At 40.7% G+C, this 24357-nt stretch overlaps 1 protein-coding gene across 2 annotated transcripts; it reads left to right on the forward strand.

Moving 5' to 3' along the window:
• Nucleotides 1–493: 493 nt before the first annotated feature.
• On the forward strand, nt 494–24261 carry LOC110513011 (casein kinase II subunit alpha'). 2 transcript variants are annotated; one of them, XM_036973357.2, is made up of 12 exons: nt 494–1912; nt 18784–18895; nt 19154–19255; nt 20059–20109; nt 20392–20451; nt 20592–20675; nt 21036–21146; nt 21308–21409; nt 21669–21769; nt 23140–23288; nt 23395–23477; nt 23719–24261. In XM_036973357.2, the coding sequence occupies exons 1-11, from the start codon at nt 1809–1811 to the stop codon at nt 23469–23471; spliced, it is 1053 nt and encodes a 350-aa protein (XP_036829252.1). In that variant the 5' UTR covers nt 494–1808; the 3' UTR covers nt 23472–23477; nt 23719–24261. The 2 variants fall into 2 exon arrangements, with proteins under 2 accessions (XP_036829252.1, XP_090069070.1); XM_090212944.1 differs by lacking the exon at nt 20059–20109 and having other exon boundaries at nt 534–1912.
• Nucleotides 24262–24357: the final 96 nt, after the last annotated feature.

Below are 24357 nucleotides of genomic sequence, written 5' to 3' on the forward strand. Positions count from 1 at the left end.
AACTATCATCACGTCACAAGAATAAGACTTTCGATATTTTTTGGAAAGGAGCATCAAGATAACCGTGCACTTTCACCACCCCGTGAAGTTAATCATAATTGTATTAAATCTGTAGACGAATAACTGCATGGCCATAGTGGGAGGACCACACACCAATCGCGTGACTCCAAATGTACTTTGATATGATGGCTATTATATTAATATTTGCGCATATAGGCGTTTCCATCACATAATTAATTTTACCGACACAAATACCCCACCATGTCAAATGAACAAATTATCTGTTGCCATTTATACAATTTTACAGAAACTACCTGATTTTTTTTTAAGTGTATGATTTTCATCGCATAAAAACTGGATGTGAACGTGGTGAGTGATGGAACAATTGTTTCCAATGCATTTGTATACCCTACACACTAGAAGGCGCTGCAGCCTTGGCTGAACCTGGAGCCATGTGGCCACAGAGTTTCTAAACGTAGAAGTGCAACATCGCGAGACTTCCGGGAACGTTTGCGAAACAGAACAAACAGGCCAGGGTCTGGGATTTTGAGAAGTCAATGAGAGAAGTGAAAATGTCTTCCTTTGTTTTTTTTAATCGAATTCTAAAGGCACAACCTAGATTCGAGTCAATGTCTAAAATAGATGAACATGTTACCACTCCAACCTCGTGAAAGTGACAAACTGAAACGTTTTCATTTTTGTCTTTGTATCAAAGAGTGTCTTTGATACGACTGTGTGCACACGCGCAGTTTGGCGCGAGACGACCATTAGACCCTATAACGTGTCTCTACGCATGAGCTTTGCTAGCCAACGTCGCCTACAAACGTGATCGGGGATTTAAATTCGAGAAGCAGTTTTAGCCTATCTTCATTATGTACTGTCTTTGATATGGCCATTCCACAAGCGTATCTAGATGATGTTCGTTTCCGGGTGCGCCTTATATCGCAATCCGGTTCCCTGCGGTTCGGAATAAGGACCGGGGCGTTTCTAAAAGAAAGCCTCAAAACCCGACCTCCAACGGGCTTTTCAAGGGATTTTGAAGCGGCGTTCCCTCCGCTTTCATATGCTACGCGCCCCGGCGAGGGTGCACTGCACCGGCGCTCAATGGTGGTGCAATTCTCTCTGCGTTAGCATACTAGCTAACAACATCGATTTCTACTCCACCCCCTCTCTAACCGGCTGTAGCTACTAGGCAATACCCAGTAGCTAGGGGTGAGCTGTAAAACCCAATTTGCCCATTCAATTCCTCCTCATCACATCCATCCACAGCGCTAGAAGATTGTTGACTTGGGAGGGCCATCGCAAGACTATTCTTGAAGGATCCCTGCATCGGATTCGGGATTTAAGGCCCTCGGGGGTTTAACCCGCAATCATTTCATTCATAAACTCCCCAAAGCCTGGCATCTCGGTCAATGTTTTGGTCAGTTTTAATACAATGTTTAAACTTATTTTACGTAAATAGTACCAGTTCGTGATTTTTCCTTTCTACCTCAACACTTCATTTTAATTCTCCTCCCAGCCGTCTTAGTTAACACTAGCTATATCTGACGGCCCCTTTCCTCCCCATCAACCTTGGAGCCCAATTAGGTTTAGCTGCTTCTGGCAATCTGTGCAACGATCGCTGCTCAGTGGTAACTGTTCGCAGCACACTGTGGTCATCTCTCGTGGGGAAGATCAGATAATAGGACGCCTCCTACTCGGACAGTGCGAGACCTCGGGCTCCGACACGAATACGGTGGTCTGTGTTGCCAGCAATAGAGCTCTGTGGAAATCGAATCCTCCACACAGACGGTGCTCAGGTGCTCGCAATGCCCGGCCCGGCGGCCGGCAGTAAATCTCGGGTGTACGCCGATGTCAACACTTTGAAGAGCAGGGAATATTGGGACTATGAAGCCCACGTGCCTAGCTGGAGGTGAGATGTTTATATATTCAAGACCAAGATATTAAAACATCATAATGCACTATTTAGTATTTTATTGGCAAATGCTTTATCAACCGTATGATAACACTGTTGATGTCGATACGTGTATTCTATTTGTCTTTTGTTTTATTGTATGTCTAAATACTCAGCGATTTCCACCTACTACAACAACGACACATAATATTTTACTACTTACTGGATTATGTTCCAATGGCCATAATATTGTTCGATTGCTTTTGGATCTTTGTGGGCGGATGCAATATTGATATATTATATATCATAATAATAAATTAGTATCAATAAGGCGTATTTTGAAAACGACCTAATTTGGAGAATAATATGTATTTTTGGAGACCTAAAGTTTTGTCGGGAACGTGCATGGTTATGTCACTCTTGATTGGGATGGGAAAGTCATCAATCTGCGGGATCGAGCAGGCCTAGCTGGCAGTTGACGCTGACAAGGCAGTACCGAATGACGCTTGTGAATTTTACTACTGTAGCTACTTCCTATGTTCTACTTTTCGATATTTCCACATAAGCAACATGTGAACTTCGTAGGGGCATATCAAATTGGTTGTAAAATGAAAGCTAAATATGTTTTGTAGAAATTAAAGGCATAGATAGATACACTTGTCTGGATAAACGGATGGAAAAGGGGTCGTAGAATTCATCTACCAGAAAAAGTCTTAAAAGGTATAAGAAATGCATCAAAACACAATGTTGTCATAAACACCCCTGCCAACTAATATCAACACTTTAGTTTTAGAGAAATTGTTTACCTGTAAGTTTATGAAATATTGCCTTGTGCCTTGAAATTCCGTTACCAAAAACCCACATATCTTTAAGATATTTCCAAATAGGATAATAGGAGGATAATGAAGGTTCAAATCAAATTTTATTTGTCACGTGCTGAATACAATGGATGTAGAGTAGACCTTACCAAGAAAATATTTACAAAATAAACTATGGTAAAAAATAAAATAAATACCACAAAATAACAATTATGGCATACTGGTACCGAGTCAATGTGTGGAGGTACAGGTTAGTTGAGGTCATTTGTCCATGTAGGTAGGGGTTCAGCATCCTTATGGCTTGGGAGTAGAAGCTGTTAAAGAGCCATTTGGACCTAGACTTGGCACTCTGGTACCACTTACCATGCGGTTGCATAGAGAGCAGTTTATGACTTGGGTAACTAGAGGCATTATCGTGCCCTCTTCACAACTTTCTTGGTGTGTTTGGACCAGGATAGTTTGTTGGTGATGTGGACACCAAGGAAGTGAAACTCTCGACCCGCTCCACTACAGCCCCGTCAATGTGAATGGGGACGTGTTCGGCCCTCCTTTTCTTGTAGTGCTCGATCATTTCCTTTGTCTTGCTCACGTTGAGGGACAGGTTGTTGTCCTGGTGTAACGGATGTGAAACGGCTCGCTTTGTTAGCGGTGCGCGCTAAATAGCGTTTCAATCAGTGACGTCACTTGCTCTGAGACCTTGAAGTAGTAGTTCCCCTTGCTCTGCAAGGGCCGCAGCTTTTGTGGAGCGATGGGTAACGATGCTTCGTGGGTGACTGTTGTTGATGTGTGCAGAGGGTCCCTGGTTCGCGCCCGGGTATGGGCGAGGGGACGGTCTAAAGTTATACTGTTACATTGGTGCCGTGACCCGGATCACTGGTTGCTGCGGAAAAGGACGAAGGTCAAAAGGGGGGTGAGTGTAACGGATGTGAAACGGCTAGCTTAGTTAGCGGTGCGCGCTAAATAGCGTTTCAATCGGTGACGTCACTTGCTCTGAGACCTTGAAGTAGTAGTTCTCCTTGCTCTGCAAGGGCCGCGGCTTTTGTGGAGCGATGGGTAACGATGCTTTGTGGGTGACTATTGTTGATGTGTGCAGAGGGTCCCTGGTTCGCGCCCGGGTATGGGCGAGGGGACGGTCTAAAGTTATACTGTTACACTGGCACCACACTGCCAGGCCTCTGACCTCCTTCCTATAGGCTCTCCCATCGTTGGCAGTGAGAAATTGCGTAGCGCGATTTCTTGTAAGTATATGGATTAGTGTCCCGCTCCTTGAAAGCGACAGCTCTAGCCTTTAATGTTGGATGTTGCCTGTAATCCATGGCTTCTGTTTGGGATATGTACGTCGGTCACTGTGAGGACGACATCGTCGATGCACTTATTGATGAAGCCGGTGACTGAGCTGATATACTCCTTAATGCCATTGGATGAATCATGGAATATATTCCAGTCTGTGCTAGCAAAACAGTCCCGTAGCGTAGCATCCGCGTCATCTGACCACTTCCGTATTGAGCGAGTCACTGGTACTTCCTGATTTCGTTTTTGCTTGTAAGCAGGAATCAGGAGGACAAAATTATGGACAGATTTGCCAAATAGGTCGGGCAGGTAGCCTAGTGGTTAGAGCGTTGAACTACTAACCGAAAGGTTGCAAGAACAAATCCCCGAGCTGACAAGGTAAAAATCTGTCATTCTGCCCCTGAACAAGGCAGTTAACCCACTGTTCCTAAGCCGTCATTGAAAATAAGAATTTGTTCTTAACTGACATGCCTAGTTAAATAAAGGTTTAAAAAATTGTGTGTGGAGTAAAGATGGTCTAGAGTTTTTTATTTTTTTTTTATTTTTAATATCCTCTGCTTGCCCATGTGACATGCTGGTAGAAATGAGGTAAAACAGATTTAAATTTGCCTGCATTAAAGTCCTCGGCCACTAGAAGCGCCGCTTCTCGATGAGCGTTTTCTTATGGCCTCATACAGCTCGTTGAGTGTGGTCTTAGTGCCAGCGTCGGTTTGTGGTGGTAAATAGATGGCTACAAAAAAATATAGATAGCTTATCATGATGTATTCTACCTCCGGCTAGCAATACCTCGAGACTACCTTAATATTAGACATTGCGCACCAGCTGTTATTGACAAAAAGACACACACCCTTACCCCTTGTCTTATCAGACATACAGTGGGGAGAACAGTACGTACTTATTAACTTTTTATCATAAGTACGCTTCAATTTAAGTGGACCTTAAACAAAAATCCAGAAAATCACATTGTATGATTTTGAAGTAATTCATTTGCATTTTATTGCATGACATAAGTATTTGATACATCAGAAAAGCAGACCTTAATATTTGGTACAGAAACCTTTGTTTGCAATTACAGAGATCATACGTTTCCTGTAGTTCTTGACCAGGTTTGCACACACTGCAGCAGGGATTTTGGCCCACTCCTCCATACAGATCTTCTCCAGATCCTTCAGGTTTCGGGGCTGTCGTTGGGCAATACAGACTTTTTGCTTCCTCCAAAGATTTCCTATTGGGTTCAGGTCTGGAGACTGGCTAGGCCATTCCAGGACCTTGAGATGCTTCTTACGGAGCCACTCCTTAGTTGCCCTGGCTGTGTGTTTCAGGTCGTTGTCATGCTGGAAGACCCAGCCACGACCCATCTTCAATGCTCTTACTGAGAGAAGGAGGTTGTTGGCCAAGATCTCGCGATACATGGCCCCATCCATCCTCCCCTCAATATGGTGCAGTCGTCCTGTCCCCTTTGCAGAAAAGCATCCCCATAGAATGATGTTTCCACCTCCATGCTTCACGGTTGGGATGGTGTTCTTGGGGTTGTACTCATCCTTCTTCCTCCAAACATGGCGAGTGCAGTTTAGACCAAAAAGCTATTTTTGTCTCATCAGACCACATGACCTTTTCCCATTCCTCCTCTGGATCATCCAGATGGTCATTGGCAAACTTCAGACGGGCCTGGACATGCGCTGGCTGGAGCAGGGGGACCTTGCGTGCGCTGCAGGATTTTAATCCATGACGGCGTAGTGTGTTACTAATGTTTTTTTTTGAGACTGTGGTCACAGCTCCCTACAGGTCATTTACCAGGTCCTGCCGTGTAGTTCTGGGCTGATCCCTCACCTTCCTCATGATCATTGATGCCCCACGAGGTGAGATTTTGCATGGAGCACCCGCCTGAGGGTGATTGACCGTCATCTAGAACTTCTTCCATTTTCTAATAATTGCGCCAACAGTTGTTGCCTTCTCACCAAGCTGCTTGCCTATTGTCCTGTAGCCCATCCCAGCCTTGTGCAGGTCTACAATTTTATCCCTGATGTCCGTACACAGCTCTCTGTTCTTGGCCATTGTGGAGAGGTTGGAGTCTGTTTGATTGAGTGTGTGGACAGGTGTCTTTTATACAGGTAACAAGTTCAAACAGGTGCAGTTAATTCAGGTATTGAGTGGAGAACAGGAGGGCTTCTTAAAGAAAAATTAACAGGTCTGTGAGAGCTGGAATTCCTACTGGTTGGTAGGTGGTCAAATACTTATGGCATGCAATAAAATGCAAATTAATTACTTAAAAATCATACAATGTGATTTTCTGGATTTCTGTTTTAGATTCCGTCTCTCACAGTTGAAGTGTACCTTTGATAAAAATTACAGACCTCTACATGCTTTGTAAGTTGGAAAACCTGCAAAATCGGAAAACCTGCAAATCAAATACTTGTTCTCCCCACTGTAGCTGTTCTGTCTTGCCGATGTACGGAAACCCCAGCCAGCTGTATATTATCCGTGTCATCGTTCAGCCACGACTCTGTAAATCATAAGATATTACAGTTTTTAATGTCCCGTTGGTAGGATAGTCTCAAACGGGAGCTCATCCAGTTTATTCTTCAGTGATTGCAAGTTGGCTAATAGAACGGATGGTAGAGGCGGATTACCCACTCGCCGACGAATTCTCACAAGGCACCCTGATCTCCGCCCCCTGTATTTCCTTATTTTCTTCATGCGAATTACAGGATTTGGGACTTGTCTGGGAGCAACATTATGTCCTTCGCGTCCGACACATTAAAGAACATCTTTGTCCAGTTCTAGGTGAGTAATCGCTGTTCTGATATCCAGAAGCTATTTTCGGTCATAAGAGACGGTAGCATCAACATTATGTACAAAATAAGTTACAAACAAATTGGTTAGGGTCCCGTAAAATGGCAACCATCCCCTCAGGCGCCATTCCGTAACAAGTAATAGTAGACCTACCAATTAGTTATATTGATTTTTACTGATATATATTTTGTTTATGAATTATTAAGTGATTAAAACTCAAAATTCCGTTATCAAATTGGTAACAGAATTACCAAAAAATCTGTAACGGAATTACTGCAGCTGAATTGGCTACAATGGGAAATCACAATAGTCACAAACCACAGTTGGTTCACCTGCTACTGTCCTCCCTTCCACTGGCATATTGTTATGTTCAGCTCATAGCAGTTTTCTTTGTCTTTCTGTTGTCTTATGGTCAAACTAAGACTGTTTTAACAGTCTGGAAACCTCTCCCTCGCTCTGCCTTTCTCTAATTCTCCACTAATTCTCCATGTCACATCTTCCAGCTCTTACTAACACCTACCCATGAGTAGGGCTGTTGCAGTGACCGTATTATCACCACTCCAGCAGTCACGAGTCATGAAAGCAGCCAAATTTCACACGACTGTTCTGTCACGGTAATTAGGCTTCTCCAAGCTCTGATGGTGCTGATGGTCATTAGTAGCCTACCAAACTTGCTAACTGCCTGTTACTCAACACTCTATTGTCACTCTAATCACCCTGACATCCATGCAAATGTTTTTTGGAAAATCGAATCAAATACTTAATCAGAGCCCATGAGCTCATGTTGCGCAACATTTCAATAGGCTATGCAATTGCGCAAGAAACCGAGTGATGGCCTCTACTACAAAGAGGAGGATTCACTTTATACAGGTTAGGCCTACTCTGTTTATTTCTTAACTTTCCTAACATTAAGCACATTGCTTATATTTACAGCAGGAGTATAACCTACCTGGTTGGCATGAAAATGAACCACAGGGAAAAGCGTCCTCCATTCGCTATTTAAGTGCATAGATGACTTATTTTTCCCCATTGTCCCTGTTTCGATACAGGTGCATGATAATGTTCCATTCTTAATCAAAACAAATTTCACACATATATTATTTAGTATATGTAAATGCAAAATTTAATCAAGAATATGGGTGACAATTTTGCTTATCACTTGTGAATGATGCCCAGCATAAGAAACAAAGCCGTTTCTTACTACGTTTTTGAATCATAGCCGCACACCTCATGTAGCCTAGCCCATAGGCCTATATGTTTTAATAAGCTTTGTATCACATCTAAAGTGGCCAAATAACGTCTTAAAATTAAGCACGTTGGGCTCAACACACCTTGTAAAGCAGATTAACTGGAATACATGAACGGCACGTGAGTTTCACATTTGGGGAAGATAATTTTCACCATAAAAATGCACCTTTATAATAAAAGCATTACATGCATTACATACATAATTACATTTGCAGTCACTTTTGATAATGTTTTTTCCCGCTAATGGAACGTTTGCATTTATAGCCTACTACCATGTGCGCATTGCTGCGCTTATAATGTGAAGATATAGCCGAATAGTTTATCAAAATGTTAAGCTAAATGTTCTGATCTGTTGTGTAAGCCACATTGCGTAAAAGTTTTTTTTTTAATGCTAGTGGTTGTATTAATTTGGAATCTATCTCATTCCACAACTGTCCCATACTATGTTTGGAATATGTATTTCTCGCACAGAGTAGAATAGGTTGACCTTTGTACTATGGGGGATAGTAGGTTGACATAGGCTAGTGCTTTTGCTGTTCGTTAGGCCTACTCATCTTGTTAGCTGATGAAAAGAAAATGTGGACAGTTCTTCCAATATCTTCAATATGCACCTCGGAATATGATAAGGACACGCGCAGTTGCGTCCCCGATGTGTCTGTTTTCACTTGTAGCCTGTGAGAAAGACCTGATCATGTGTTGGAGCGTGCAGCACTCAGGGGAAGGGGCACAACGGCCACTGGCTGCAAACGCCATGGATTCTTTTAGGATGCATTACTGCACACAAACGGGATGCCGCCGTTAAATTCTAGGCATTATCAAGTGCTTGTCAAATTGTGAATGAGTGACTGATATAGTGTGTACAGCCTGTGCAAAAAACTAAGCAGAGCTCATGCCTTTCAAGTGACTTGTTTTCAAATCCTCATTAGTCGCATCATGCAGACTGACAATGTATTAAAAATAAAAACATAGCCCAATGTTTGTGGAACAACTAAAGTTATATTAACTCTAAATTAATCATATAGGAATTAGTGATGCACCAATATTACATTTTTGGCCAATATCCAATATTTTCCTTGCGGAAAAAAAAAACCCCGATACTGATAACCAATATTTCAAATTTTAGCGGCGTTTTAAGCATTCTAGTACAGTTAAATAGTTAACACACAATGGACACAGCAGTCTAAGGCTCTGCATCTCAGTGCAAGAGGCGTCACTACAGTCCCTGGTTCGAATCCTGGCTGTATTATATCCGGCCGTGATTGGGAGTCCTATAGGGCGGTGCACAATTGGCCCAGCGTCGTCCGGGTTTGGCCGGGGTAGGCCATCATTGTAAATAATAATTTGTTCTTAACTGACTTGCCTAGTTAAATAAAGGTTACACACAAACCATACTGACCAAAAAGTTAGTTTGTTGGCATTTATGTAGGTCCCCATTACCAGTAAAACAATCCAAACCAACTTCTTTCACTTACTTGCTGTGCTGTTTCGTTGTCCATTAGTTCAGTCGTTTCATTCTCAACCAGAATTTCTATGGAACGCCGTTTGGGTTTTTGCGTGTCAAATAACACTATTTGACATGTCAAATAAGCCTGTTGACCAATCAGGACCTGAATTTGACTGCACGTCACATAATAATTTAATGTGTTCATAATTTTTCACGTAGTTATTACACAGATTACACTATCACTCGTCACAACATTCATAGATACGTATGCTATAAAGTTGTCTCGCGCACTTACAGTGCTGGTCATAAATAAAAAGCTAGCTATCTCATGGATGCAAACCATTTAAGTAAAAAAAAAAATTAACTAATATCAACAAACAAAAGAAGAATAGTCACATGCAAACAAGCATACAAACAAACTATTTACATTGCCAGGAATCCTAAACAAACAAATCATATTAATTAATAATACAACAAGTTTTAATTGCCTTTTTGTTTTTCATTTTAGTTAAAGTGGTGCCATATTGTTTAAACTCATTTATAAAGTGATATAAAGTGAATAAAGTTAGGTTTTGAATTAGACCATTTGCATTTGTGAATGTGAAATTTACCTAGTATTATTAGCAATTGGATTAAATATACTACATCTTTATCTATGTCAGAATTTCTAAAATAAATCATTATATCAAAACCATTAAATAGTACAACCGGTCCTATTTTTTTTTTTTGTAACGAAATTCTGTATGTCAATCCAAAACATTCTACGATAAATACAGGCAAAAAAACAAATGCAAAATGGTCTCCTTCTCCATTCCACAGAAATCACAGTTATATTCAATATTCAGCTTGAATCTTTCCAAAACATGTTTCACAGGATAAATTCTATGTAACATTTTAAATGAAACTTCCCTTACTTTGTTACTGATACAATATTTGTTAGCAATTTTCCATGCTTTCCCCTATTGTATATCACCATAGATATTTGACCAAAATAATCTTGCTGAGGGAATTGTAGTAGCACAAACAATATTCCTAATCTGTTTATAGCTACATTTATCATTGATGTTAACATTGCCAATGAATATATTTTCATGTAAATCTATGTTACTTACATCAACCACAGAGGAATTGAATAGAGATACTACCCCCCTTGGAACCACATCAAAAACAATTGCCTATTCTTTCTGGGTTATTGGAATTTTAAATATGAGACTAGATACCCATCCTTATTCAATAACTGACCAACCAAAATAATGTTATTCTCAAACCAGTTATGAAAAAAAGAGATTTATACGATTTAAAAATATCTTTGTTGTTCCATAAAAAGTATCTGTGAGCGGAAAAATTGTGTTTATACGCTAACATCTAAGCTAGAATTGCCTGTTTATGGAATTTGGCCAACTTTACTGGGGTTTTATCAAAATTACATCGAAGCAAAAATTCTAAACCACCAACAATCAAATAATTCTATACTTAGGGAAGATATTCTAAATACTGTTCTGGTTCTTAATATCAGAATCCAATTTATTTTAAAAACATTATTTAGACTATTGAAATCTAAAACCTCAAGAACTCCTTGTTCATGGATGCAAACAATGTTCTTCCCCAAAAACATAGCAAACCGTCATAATCTAGGTGTCGTCATCTTAAACAACCCTAATTTATAAAACCGTTCTTATTTGATTAATGGTGGTCGGACCCATCTATGTGTATAAGGATTAGCCACAATAGTGGAATTTGCGTTTAGCCTTCAAAATATAAGTATGTATGGCATTGTACTATTTGTGTCACTGTCAATTACATACTTTTATTTTGAAGGCAAACCGCAAATTCCTCTATTGTGCCTAATCCTTATTGTGGCTAGCTTCACAACACATAACCCGGTCTGGTCGCGCCTCACGAGCCAGATGAGGCTAGCTGGCTGCTTATAACGTTAGCTTTGGGCAACAAGGTTAAATTGCTGGCTAGCTATTTATTTCCATTTACTGAAGTTCAATTTCAATAGGTAAACAACAAGTGGCAACTTAGCTAATACTTAAAAAAAAATATTTTACCTTTTATTTAACAAAGTCAGTTAAGAATAAATTATTATTTTCAGTGACGGCCTAGGAACAGTGGGAATTGATCTTGTAACCTTTCGGTTACTAGTCCAATGCTCTAACCACTAGGCTGCCTGCCACCACAAGGATTCCTAAATTATTGCTAAGAACAATGAAAATGACTGCAGTTTCTACTGGTCATTGTTTTCAGGCTGGTTGTAATGGTGCTAGCTAGGTACCAAGCTAAAGCTAGCTACCCCAGAAGTTGCGGTCGAACATGTGATGCTTTATTTTAAACACATCTTTAGTGGCCGGTGTTTGCTCGTTTGCAGACTTACTTTGTACAGCTTTGACAGTGCTACTGTATCTTTTTTGACATGCAAAGACCCTAAACGGCGTTCCATAATATGTATGTCGTGAAGCTAATAGCAGTGACGCTATTACAATGTAACAGAGAACGGTTGATTTTCAAGGGCAATGAATTCCATTATCTTGGCTTTAATGGATTTCTCCTTTGCGTTGTCTCGCTGAAATGTTCTTACTCTTTCAAATGACTACTCGACTTGTTGACTGCTCGATCCTCCCAGGTTAGGAATTCTGCGTTGACGTGTAGCGCAACATTTTAAGTGGCGTCATTACATCATGTACCTATGTTATATACAGTGCCTTGCGAAAGTATTCGGCCCCCTTGAACTTTGCGACCTTTTGCCACATTTCAGGCTTCAAACGTAAAGATATAAAACTGTATTTTTTTGTGAAGAAATCAACAACAAGTGGAACACAATCATGAAGTGGAACGACATTTATCGGATATTTCAAACTTTTTTAACAAATCAAAAACTGAAAAATTGGGCGTGCAAAATTATTCAGCCCCCTTAAGTTAATACTTTGTAGCGCCACCTTTTGCTGCGATTACAGCTGTAAGTCGCTTGGGGTATGTCTCTATCAGTTTTGCACATCGAGAGACTGACATTTTTTCCCATTCCTCCTTGCAAAACAGCTCGAGCTCAGTGAGGTTGGATGGAGAGCATTTGTGAACAGCAGTTTTCAGTTCTTTCCACAGATTCTCAATTGGATTCAGGTCTGGACTTTGACTTGGCCATTCTAACACCTGGATATGTTTATTTTTGAACCATTCCATTGTAGATTTTGCTTTATGTTTTGGATCATTGTCTTGTTGGAAGACAAATCTCCGTCCCAGTCTCAGGTCTTTGCAGACTCCATCAGGTTTTCTTCCAGAATGGTCCTGTATTTGGCTCCATCCATCTTCCCATCAATTTTAACCATCTTCCCTGTCCCTGCTGAAGAAAAGCAGGCCCAAACCATGATGCTGCCACCACCATGTTTGACAGTGGGGATGGTGTGTTCAGGGTGATGAGCTGTGTTGCTTTTACGCCAAACATAACATTTTGCATTGTTGCCAAAAAGTTCAATTTTGGTTTCATCTGACCAGAGCACCTTCTTCCACTTGTTTGGTGTGTCTCCCAGGTGGCTTGTGGCAAACTTTAAACAACACTTTTTATGGATATCTTTAAGAAATGGCTTTCTTCTTGCCACTCTTCCATAAAGGCCAGATTTGTGCAATATACGACTGATTGTTGTCCTATGGACAGAGTCTCCCACCTCAGCTGTAGATCTCTGCAGTTCATCCAGAGTGATCATGGGCCTCTTGGCTGCATCTCTGATCAGTCTTCTCCTTGTATGAGCTGAAAGTTTAGAGGGACGGCCAGGTCTTGGTAGATTTGCAGTTGTCTGATACTCCTTCCATTTCAATATTATCGCTTGCACAGTGCTCCTTGGGATGTTTAAAGCTTGGGAAATCTTTTTGTATCCAAATCCGGCTTTAAACTTCTTCACAACAGTATCTCGGAACTGCCTGGTGTGTTCCTTGTTCTTCATGATGCTCTCTGCGCTTTTAACGGACCTCTGAGACTATCACAGTGCAGGTGCATTTATACAGAGACTTGATTACACACAGGTGGATTGTATTTATCATCATTAGTCATTTAGGTCAACATTGGATCATTCAGAGATCCTCACTGAACTTCTGGAGAGAGTTTGCTGCACTGAAAGTAAAGGGGCTGAATAATTTTTCACGCCCAATTTTTCAGTTTTTGATTTGTTAAAAAAGTTTGAAATATCCAATAAATGTCGTTCCACTTCATGATTGTGTCCCACTTGTTGTTGATTCTTAACAAAAAAATACAGTTTTATATCTTTATGTTTGAAGCCTGAAATGTGGCAAAAGGTCGCAAAGTTCAAGGGGGCCGAATACTTTCGCAAGGCACTGTAGGTATGCATTCAGGTTTGACATCGGTTTTGCACATATCGGCCGATACCGATGTTGGTATTTTTATTAGAATATGTTCACTGATATATCGTGCATCCCTAATAGGAATACCTATTTCTTTGTTAACAGCTGAACACAGAATGTGTGCGCACTCCCTCAAATCGTTTGGATTCTATTTCTATTTTATTCAGCTTTGTTCAATTGTATTCTTCATGCTATAAAATTATACCATGGAATTCTAAGCAAATATTGTCTGCTGAATGAACTAGTGTAGCCCACAGCCATTTGGCATTGCCAGATCAGGACATCTCAGTATGCTTTTCTGTTCTTCTGAAATAGACTACATTTCCTCATATCATCCTTTGTGGGATGTTCCCCAATGCTGGAAGGGGGGACCTGAGTGAAAAAGTTTGGGAACCCCTGCAGTATTGTACAGTGAGTAGAGCACAGAGTACAGTAGGACAGTACAATACAGTGAAACATGAGGAGAATGACATTCATATCAATAGTTATGCATTTCTGTGTAGTACTGATCATGGACCAATGATGTAATTCCGTTTCCCGGTTGTAAATCCACTTCACTTATTGTAGTTCAATAACCAAAATAGATTTGTTCAAACTCAAGGTACCATGTCCTAGCTGACACCGCATTCTTTCTGCAGATATCTTTGAGTTAGGATTGGGTGATATGTCAAATTAATTCAAATGTATGTTTTTGTGTGATATTCCAAATGCCTGTATCTCAAGAATCAATGTTATTAAATGTTTGGTATTTAAAAAAAAAAAGTGTTTATGCCCACTTGTTCTCATGTCTTTTTGACTTCTGTGCTGTGTGCAATGATTTTGGGCCAAGGATCATCAACTAGATTCAGCCTTGACACAATTCATTTTCTTCTTGAGTGGATGGTCAGGGGGCCAGAACATGATTACAAATAATTTTTAGACTGAAAATTGACCGCAATACTTATGTCCAAACAGATATATTTGACTAAAACATAATTTCTTACCTTGCTTGTATACGATCACATATACTGAGTTTACAAAACATTAGGAACGCCTTGTTAATATTGAGTTGCACCCCACCCTTTTCCCCCCAGAACAGCCTTATTTCGTTGCGCATGGACTCTACAAGGTTTCAAAAGCGTTCCACAAGGATGCTGTCCCATGTTGACTCCAATGCTTCCCACGGTTGTCAAGTTGGCTGGATGTCCTTTGTGTGGTGGACCATTCTTGATACACACAGAACTTTTAGGCGTGAAAAACCTAGCAGCGTTGCAGTTCTTGACACAAACTCACACAAATCTAATTAGTTTGAGAATACGTTGGAACAGATTTCCAAAATTAAAATAACTTGCAGCTGATTTACTAGTGTTTTTACAGTATTTTATGTCTAACAATAAAATATATATTTTGAATCACTACCCCATCTCTGTACCCCACACATCCGTAAGGTCCTCAGTCGAGCAGTGAATTTCAACCACAAAGACTAGTCCCCCCCCCCCCCCAATGCATCACAAAGAAGATGTTAAAAAAGCAGACATTGAATCATAGGGAGGTTAATGAATTACACTTTGGGTAGGGTATCAATACACCCAGTCACTACAATGATACAGGCGTCCTTCCTAACAAAGTTGCAGGGGAGGAAGGAAATCGCCCAGGAATTTCCCCATGAGTTTAAAACAGTTAAAGTTTAATGGCTGTGATAGGAGAAAACTGAGGATGGATCGACAACATTGTAGTTGCCCTACAATACTAACCTAATTGACAGAATGAAAAGGACACCTGTACAGAATACAAATATTCCAAAACATGCATCCTGTTTGGAACAAGGTACTAAAGTAATACTGCAAAAAGCAATTACCTTTGTCCTGAGTACAGTGTGTTATGTTTGGGGCAAATCCAATGCAACACATTACTGAGTACCACTCTCCATATTTTCAAGTATAGTGGTGGCTGCATCATGTTATGGGTATGCTAGTAATCGTTAAAGACGAGAGATTTTCAGGATAAAAAGTAAATGGAATGGAGCTAAGCACAGGCAAAATCCTGGAGGAAAACCTGGTTTAGTTTGCCTTCCACCAGACACTGGGAGATTAATTCACCTTTCAGCAAGACAATAACCTAAAACACAAAGCCAAATCTACACTGGAGCTGCTTACCAAGAATACAGTGACTGTTCCTGAGTGGCCAAGTTACAGTTTGGACTTAAATCTACTTGAAAATCTATGGCAAGACCTGAAAATGGTTGTCTAGCAGTGATCAACAACCAATTTGACAGAGCTTGAATAATTTTGAAAAGAATAATGGACAAATGTTGCACAATCCAGGTGTGGAAAGGTCTTAGAGACATAGCCAGCAAGACTCACCAATACCCCATAATGACAAAGCGAAAACAACAGGTTTTTAGAAATGTTTGCAAATTTATTAAAAACAAAAAATAGAAATACCTTATTTACATAAGTATTCAGACCCTTTGCTATGAGACTCGAAATGAGGCTCAGGTGCATCCTGTTTCCAATGATCATCCTTGAGACGTTTCTATAACTTGATTGGAGTAAACCTGTGGTAAATTCAGTTGATTGGATATGATTTGGAAAGGCACACACCTACTATATAAGGTCCCACAGTTTACAGTGCATGTCAGAGCAAAAACCAAGCCATACGGTCGAAGGAAATGTCCGTAGAGCTCCGAGACAGAATTGTGTCGAGGCACAGATCTGGGGAAAGGTACCAACAAAATTATGCAGCTTTGAAGGTCCCCAAGAACACAGTGGCTCCCATCCTTCTTAAATGAAAGACGTTTGGAACCACCAAGAACCTTCGTAGAGCTGGCCCCTGGCCAAACTGAACAATCGGGGGAGAAGGGCCTTTTAAAAAATAAAAATACATGTATTTCACCTTTATTTAACCAGGTAAGCTAGTTGAGAACAAGTTCTCATTTGCAACTGCGACCTGGCCAAGATAAAGCATAGCAATTCGACACATACAACAACACAGAGTTACACATGGAATTAACAAAACATACAGTCAATAATACAGGAGAAAAAAAAAGAAAACAAAGTCTATATGCAGTGATCTGTGAGCTGCTCTGACAGCTGGTTCTTAAAGCTAGTGAGGGAGATGGGAATCTCCAGCTTCAGTGATTTTTGCAGTTCGTTCCAGTCAGTGGCAGCAGAGAACTGGAAGGAAAGGCGACCAAAGGAGGAATTGGCTTTGGGGGTGACCAGTGAGATATACCTGCTGGAGCGTGTGCTACGAGTGGGTGCTGCTATTGTGACCAGCGAGCTGAGATAGGGCGGGGCTTTACCTAGCAGAGACTTGTAGATAACCTGTAGCCAGTGGGTTTGGCGACGAGTATGAAGCGAGGGCCAGCCAACGAGAGCGTAAAGGTCGCAGTGGTGGGTAGTACATGGGGCTTTGGTGACAAAACGGATGGCACTGTGATAGATGACATCCAGTTTATGGAGTAGAGTGTTGGAGGCTATTTTATAGATGACATCGCTGAAGTCAAGGATCGGTAGGATGGTCAGTTTTACGAGGGTATGTTTGGCAGCATGAGTGAAGGAAGCTTTGTTGCGAAATAGGAAGCCAAATCTGGATTTAATTTTTGATTGGAGATGCTTAATGTGAGTCTGGAAGGAGAGTTTACAGTCTAGCCAGACACCTAGAATACGTGGATAACTACAAATACCTAAGTCGGAGCCGTCCAGAGTAGTGATGCTGGATGGGCAGGCAGGTGCGGGCAATGATCGGTTGAATAGCATGCATTTAGTTTTATTTGCGTTTAAGAACAGTTGGAGACCACGGAAGGAGAGTTGTATGGCATTGAAGCTCGTCTGGAGGTTAGTTAACACAGTGTCCAAAGAAGGGCCAGAAGTATACAGAATGGTGTTGTCTGCGTAGAGGTGGATTACAGATTCACCAGCAGCAAGAGCGACATCATTGATGTATACAGAGAAGATAGTCGGCCCGAGAATTGAACCCTGTGGCACCCCCATAGAGGCCTTGGTCAAGCAACCCGATGGTCACTCTGACAGAGCTCTAGAGTTCCTCTGTGGAGATGGGAGAACCTTCCAGAAGGGAAACCATCTCTGCATTACTCCATCAATCAGGCCTTTATGGTAGAGTGGCCAGACGGAAGCCACTCCTCAGTAAAAGGCACATGACAGCCCGCTTGGAGTTTGCCAAATGACACATAAACGACTCTCACACCATGAAAAACAAGATTCTCCTGTCTGATTAAACAAAGATTGAATTCTTTGGTCTGAATGCCAAGTGTCACGTCTGGAGGAAACGGTGAAGCATGGTGGTGGCAGCATCATGCTGAGGGTATGCTCCAGAGAGCTCAAGACCTCAGACTGTGGTGACAGTTCACCTTCAAACAGGACAACGACCCTAAGCACACAGCCAAGACGACGGTCCTTCGCGGCCCAGCCAGAGCCCGGACTTTAACCCGATCTAACATATATGTTGAGAGACCTGAAAATAGCTGTGCAGCTACGCTCCCCATCCAACCTGACAGCTTGAGAGGGTCTGCAGAGAAGAATGAGAGAAACTCCCCAAATACAGGTGTGCCAAGCTTGTAGCTTCATACCTAAGAAGACTCGATGCTGTAATCGCTGCCAAAGTAAAGGTTCTGAATACTTATGTAAATGTGATATTTCAGTTTTGTTTTTTAAATGAATTTGCATTTACGGGGTATTGAGTGTAGATTGAGGGGGAAAAACTATTTAATACATTTTAGAATAAGTCTGTAATGTAACAAAATGTTGAATACTTTCCGAATCCACTGTCTGTATTTCATTTTCAACTATTTTGCAAAAACATTTTAAAACATGTTTTCACTTTGTCATTATGGGGTGTTGTGTGTGTGTGTGTACATGGGTGAAGGGGACACAACAAAATGTGGAATAAGTCAAGGAGTATGAATACTTTCTGTATCTGTTCCCCTATTCTCTCTCATCTAGTAACCAGGAAGACTACCAGTTGGTGCGGAAGCTCGGCAGGGGGAAGTACAGTGAGGTGTTTGAGGCCATCAACATCAACAACAATGAGAAGGTGGTGGTCAAGATCCTCAAGGTAAGTTGTTCAAGGGCTGCTTTGTTTGTCTGTATGCCCCAGTAGAGGTGGATTTGTGGTCGGTTTTCTTTAAACACCTAGTCTAAGTAAGAATCAACCAGGAAAACATCTAAGTATCTAGGTAAGGTGGATACCTGGATGATGCTGTCACCATTAGTTAGGCTATATGTTGTTATAAATGAAGTTACATCCTGCATGGTCAAACGTTTAGGCTACATCCTGGTCTGATTGTATGTCTGTTTTTATGACCCTGATTAGCCTGTCAAGAAAAAGAAAATCAAGCGGGAAATCAAGATCCTGGAGAATCTGCGAGGGGGAACCAACATCATCCGATTGGTGGACACAGTGAAAGACCCTGTGGTATGTCTTACAGCTCTGCTTTCTTCTAGCCATGGGCTAGTTCTTAGTCACCTGATTACATGGCCACTTCCTTACCCCTTCAAAGATCAGATTTGTTTGTTTATATTGTGAATTCCTTTTGTGAATGTTCCTATACATATAATGGCTGTTGAATTAACATTCTTACACTTTATAATATCAGTACAATTAACTTTACAGATGGTGAACGTGTTTGATATTCTTTTAGTGGGGTTCACTTGACTCTTTCAAAGTTCTGCAAACTAGTCATCTACTCACATATGAAGTCTTAGACTAACTAAATGAACTGACTAATGATCTAGAAGCAGGCGAAACAGGACTCTGTCTTTCTCACATTTTGGCAGGGTTATTTTGAGAATGTTTATGGATGCAAGGGAGACACAATTACCTCATCAAATAATTTCTTCACATGTTCACTATGCTGATACCTACAATAACAGAAATGGGAATTTTGATCATGGGAATTAATAAGGCTAATATTAACATGGCTTTATCTTTAATTACAAAACACATGATTTCAATAGCAGCCGGGACAAAATTGGGATGTGATGCCTTGTAATTATATTATTTCATGCTTCATCTGTGTTGACGTGCTTCTGATGTGTGTGATGGGTGTTAAGCGACTGCACAATGATGTGTGCTCTTCTCTTTTCTTTCCAGTAAATATGGCTCATAGCCTGATGTCATTTTTAATGTTTGATTTATCAATGAGATTGGAATATTTCCACGTTTCTCTGACCCCCCCCTGTCTCATCTCTCTCTCTCTCTCTCTCATCTCTCTGCAGTCCCGAACGCCTGCTCTTGTCTTTGAATGCATCAATAACACAGATTTTAAGGTAGAATCATTCCCTCTAGGCATGGGGTTTTACTGGTTTGGGATGGTGTCATGAGTGGGGAAACTTGGTCATGTTACCCAATAAGGCTTGGTACCTTCAAATACCATGTTGTTAGCCATGACTTAGCATTGCATTGTCCAGAGAATTTTGCACCCAATGTGTTTGTGTGTCTGTATGGTTGGTTGAAGGTGTTTAGTTAAACAGTGTGTGTTGCATCATGGATGCATGCATTGCATACTTGCTTTCTGCAAATTAAATCTTAAACTTTTCTTCTCTCCCCAGGAGCTCTACCAGAAGTTAACAGATTTTGATATACGTTTTTACATGTATGAACTACTAAAGGTGAGCCTTGCAGTTTTACCCCGTGTGTTTTCACATGCACTCCCAGTCCTACCTTTTACCTTCCGAACTGTGGGATTAGTTTGTGGTGTCTAGTCATTATTTTGCTGCCTCTTACATGATTTTGTTTTTTGTGTTTTCAGGCTCTGGACTACTGTCACAGTATGGGTATTATGCACCGGGACGTCAAGCCCCACAATGTGATGATTGACCACCAGATGAGGAAGGTAGGGGGAGCTCTTAACCTTTTTCAACCTTAGGTGTGTAGAACCTTGGTAAGTTCAGAGTCAGATGATGTTATGTGTCTTTTCCAATTTTTTTAAGCTGTTTGAAAAGTCTACAAAGCTTACAGAAATTGTCAGAGATTTGTCTGAAGTGACTTCAGTTATTTCTTTGCCAATATTGAATGGCAGTTTATAACTCTTTTAGCCTTTGCCAAATACATTATTCTCATTGCCACCAGATGGCATCAGGGCACATACAGGACATCAAAACCTTTTTAGTAGTAGCAGCGATATCCCTTATGTGCCACATTATCAGTGTGGTTTCTATTCTAACACTATGTGGTTTGTGTTTTTGTGTTGCAGCTACGCCTGATAGACTGGGGCCTTGCAGAATTCTACCATCCTGCACAGGAATACAATGTCCGAGTAGCATCTCGCTACTTTAAGGGACCTGAGTTACTGGTGGATTACCAGGTAAATCCCCAGCACATGCAAGCAAACACACACACTGACACATGTTCATCCTGTAAATGAATAGTGCTCCAGTGTTATTGTGTACCAATTTAATTGTAATTGGTAGCTGTTTGTGTATTGATTTATAACTGTAACTGATGCGTTTTGTGGTTTCCTGTCAGATGTATGACTATAGTTTGGACATGTGGAGTCTGGGCTGCATGCTGGCCAGTATGATCTTCCAGAAAGAGCCCTTCTTCCATGGCCAGGACAATTATGACCAGGTATCCAATTCATTTACCAATGAACTGAACCTTTCTGTTGTCACTACCAAACTTCCTTTAATCTCACTACAACCCATCTTATTCCACCCTCATCTAGACCTCTCATAATATGATAACACTGACTGCTACAATCTATTAGAGCAGATAACACATTCACTACCTGATGATAACATGTACTTACCAAATTAGATTGTACATGAACAAATATTCCCTAAGACAAACCGAAACACATTTGTAAAATTGACACTTCTTATTTCAGCTGGTCCGAATTGCCAAAGTCCTGGGGACAGATGAGCTTTTTGGTTACTTGCGCAAATACCACATTGAACTGGACCCACGCTTCAAGGACCTTCTTGGCCAGTGAGTACCAACAGGGTGTGCCATTGAGACATGTACAGTATCTTCAGAAAGTATTCATACCCCTTGACCTATTCCACATTTTGTTATATTACAGCCTGAATTCAAAATGGACTAAATATTATTATGTTTCACCCATCTACACACAATACCACATAATGACAAAGTGAAAACAAGTTTTTATAAATGTTAGCAAATTTATTGAAAATTAAAAACATAAATATCGAATTAACATAAGTATTCACACCCCTAAGTCAATACATGTTAGAATCACCTTTTGCAGTGTATGCAAAGCAAAGCAGTGAGTCTTTTGGGGTGTTGTATACCTGTCTCTAAGAGCTTTGCATATCTGTATTGTACAATATTTGCAAATTTTTTAAATTGTTTTATTGTTCAAGCTGTCAAATTGGTTGTTGATCATTGCTATACAGTAATTTTCAAGTCGCCAATATTTTATGACATTTTTTAATAATCAAAACTGTAACAAGGCCATACAGGAACATTCCATGTCATCTTGGTAAGCAACTCCAATGTATATTTGGCCTTGTGTTTTAGGTTATTACCTGTTGAAAGGTAATAACCTGAAATTATAATTACCTGTTTATTTGTCTCCCAGTGTCTGTTGGAAAGCAGACTGAACCAGATTTTCCTGTAGGGGTTTGCCAGTGCTTAGCTCTATTCCATTTAATAAACAAATGAATATCCCTATATCAAAGGGATATTCAATGTGTGTTTTTTTTTACCCATCTACCAATATATGCTATTTTTTGCAAGACATTGGAAAAACCTCCCTGGCCTTTGTGGTTGAATCTGTGTTTGAAATTCACTGCTTGACTGAGGGCCCTAACAGCTAAGAGTATGTGTGGGGTACAGAGATGAGGTAGTCATTCAAAAATCATGTTAAACACTTATTGCACACAGTGAGTCTATGCGACTTATTATGTGACTTTTTAAGCAGATTTTTACTCCTAAAGTTTAGGCTTGCCATAACAAAGGGGTGGAATATTTATTAAATCAAGACATTTCAAGTTTTCATCTTTAATTAATTTGTACAAATGTCTTAAAACATAATTCCATTTTTTGTATTTTTAGTTCAGGCTATAACACAACAAAATATGCAAATAGTCATGTTGTGTGAATACTTTCTGAAGGTACTGTATTTAACTTAACTGAGTGTAAACCCTAGAGATGGGTCAGTTCCACAGATGGGTCAAGTACCAATTCTACGCTAGATGAATCACTATAGACTTAGACCATCTTTATCAGACAGTGGCCTTATAGATCCAGAAAAGGAAACATTCTTTCCCAGGTGATAATACTGTTGTGTTGAAGTGACAGCCTAGAGTAAGTTAGCTCTCTGTCTCCCCCCTCAGGCAGACACGGAAACGCTGGGAGCAGTTTGTCCAGACAGACAACCAGCACCTGGTGAGCCCTGAGGCTCTGGACCTGCTGGATAAGCTGCTGCGCTACGACCACCAGCAGAGACTGACGGCCACAGAGGCCATGGAGCACCCCTACTTCTGTGAGTAATACTACCTGAACGATTCCTGTTGACCACCTCTGTTGTGAATTGCCGGTTATTATGGCATTGAGGATATGATCTTTAACATGATGACTCTTCTACTAAGATCCTGTGCTGAAGGAACAGTCTCTCTCTAATGTGGATGGCAATATGGTGTCCAGTGGATCCACTACAGCTCGATGAAAGCAGGTGAGTGAGAGAAACACCAACACTGGTCTTATTGTAAATTTTGACATTCTTTTGGTCTGAGAGAAATTTAGCTCCATGTCAGGTGTCCAAGCAGGTTCACTGAAATTGTTCCATTGTTCTCAATTATTCTATTGCTCTGGGTTAACACTGCTATTTAAATATTTTTTATAAAAACACTTTTAGATTTCTTAAGATATATAAGCATCAACAGTATCATTTCTCTTCCCTTTTTGTCTTTCAGAAGAACATTTGTTACCTCAAATTTTGACCCCTGTGTGGCAGAAACCTCTTCAAGTGTACAGTGACAATGGATCAAAGCACCGCCGACCAGTAATACCCTCAGATGTTCATACGGGCACACACACACACATACATGAACACACTCACACCCTCCTCTGTGTCAGTCCATGGTTGGCTTGCCCCAGTTACATGTGAAGCAGCCAGACCAATGAGCTTGATGTCTCACCTCTGCCTCTGCCCCCCTTCCTCTTATCATTAGGTAAACAGAAAGTTTCAAAGACTAGAAAAAAAGGATACTTTCCTGTCATTATCCCCCCCCCCCCCTCCCTCGTTAAACTAAGCATGAAGAATGAAAAGGAGCGTGAGCCTGCCCCCGCTTTCCCTCGGTCTGTCTGTCTGTCCGTCTGTGTTCAGTATTCAGCCCCTCGGCAGACTTGAGCTCAGCCTCCACACACTGTAGTACTGAAGTGGCATGGTGGACCTTTTCTCTGCTCTAGGTAGAATGATAATAATATTAAGGAAAATAAATGATTTTTATTTAGATGTGTTTGTGTGATTTTTGGAAAATGTATTTGCCATGAGCAGCACCTGCTGGGTGTTGGGTGTTTGACGAACGGTGGTTTAACAACATGTCAAAGAA

Source organism: Oncorhynchus mykiss, chromosome 1 (genome assembly GCF_057628025.1).
Source record: "Oncorhynchus mykiss isolate SJ-2025 chromosome 1, ASM5762802v1, whole genome shotgun sequence".
Lineage (NCBI taxonomy): Eukaryota > Metazoa > Chordata > Actinopteri > Salmoniformes > Salmonidae > Oncorhynchus > Oncorhynchus mykiss.

Coding starts and splice junctions, on each gene's coding strand:
- LOC110513011 (XM_036973357.2), top strand. CDS start 1,809: ATGCCCGGCCCGGCGGCCGGCAGTAAATCTCGGGTGTACGCCGATGTC. Junction 1,913..18,783: donor GCCCACGTGCCTAGCTGGAG/GTGAGATGTTTA, acceptor TCTCTCATCTAG/TAACCAGGAAGACTACCAGT. Junction 21,770..23,139: donor TTCAAGGACCTTCTTGGCCA/GTGAGTACCAAC, acceptor CTCCCCCCTCAG/GCAGACACGGAAACGCTGGG.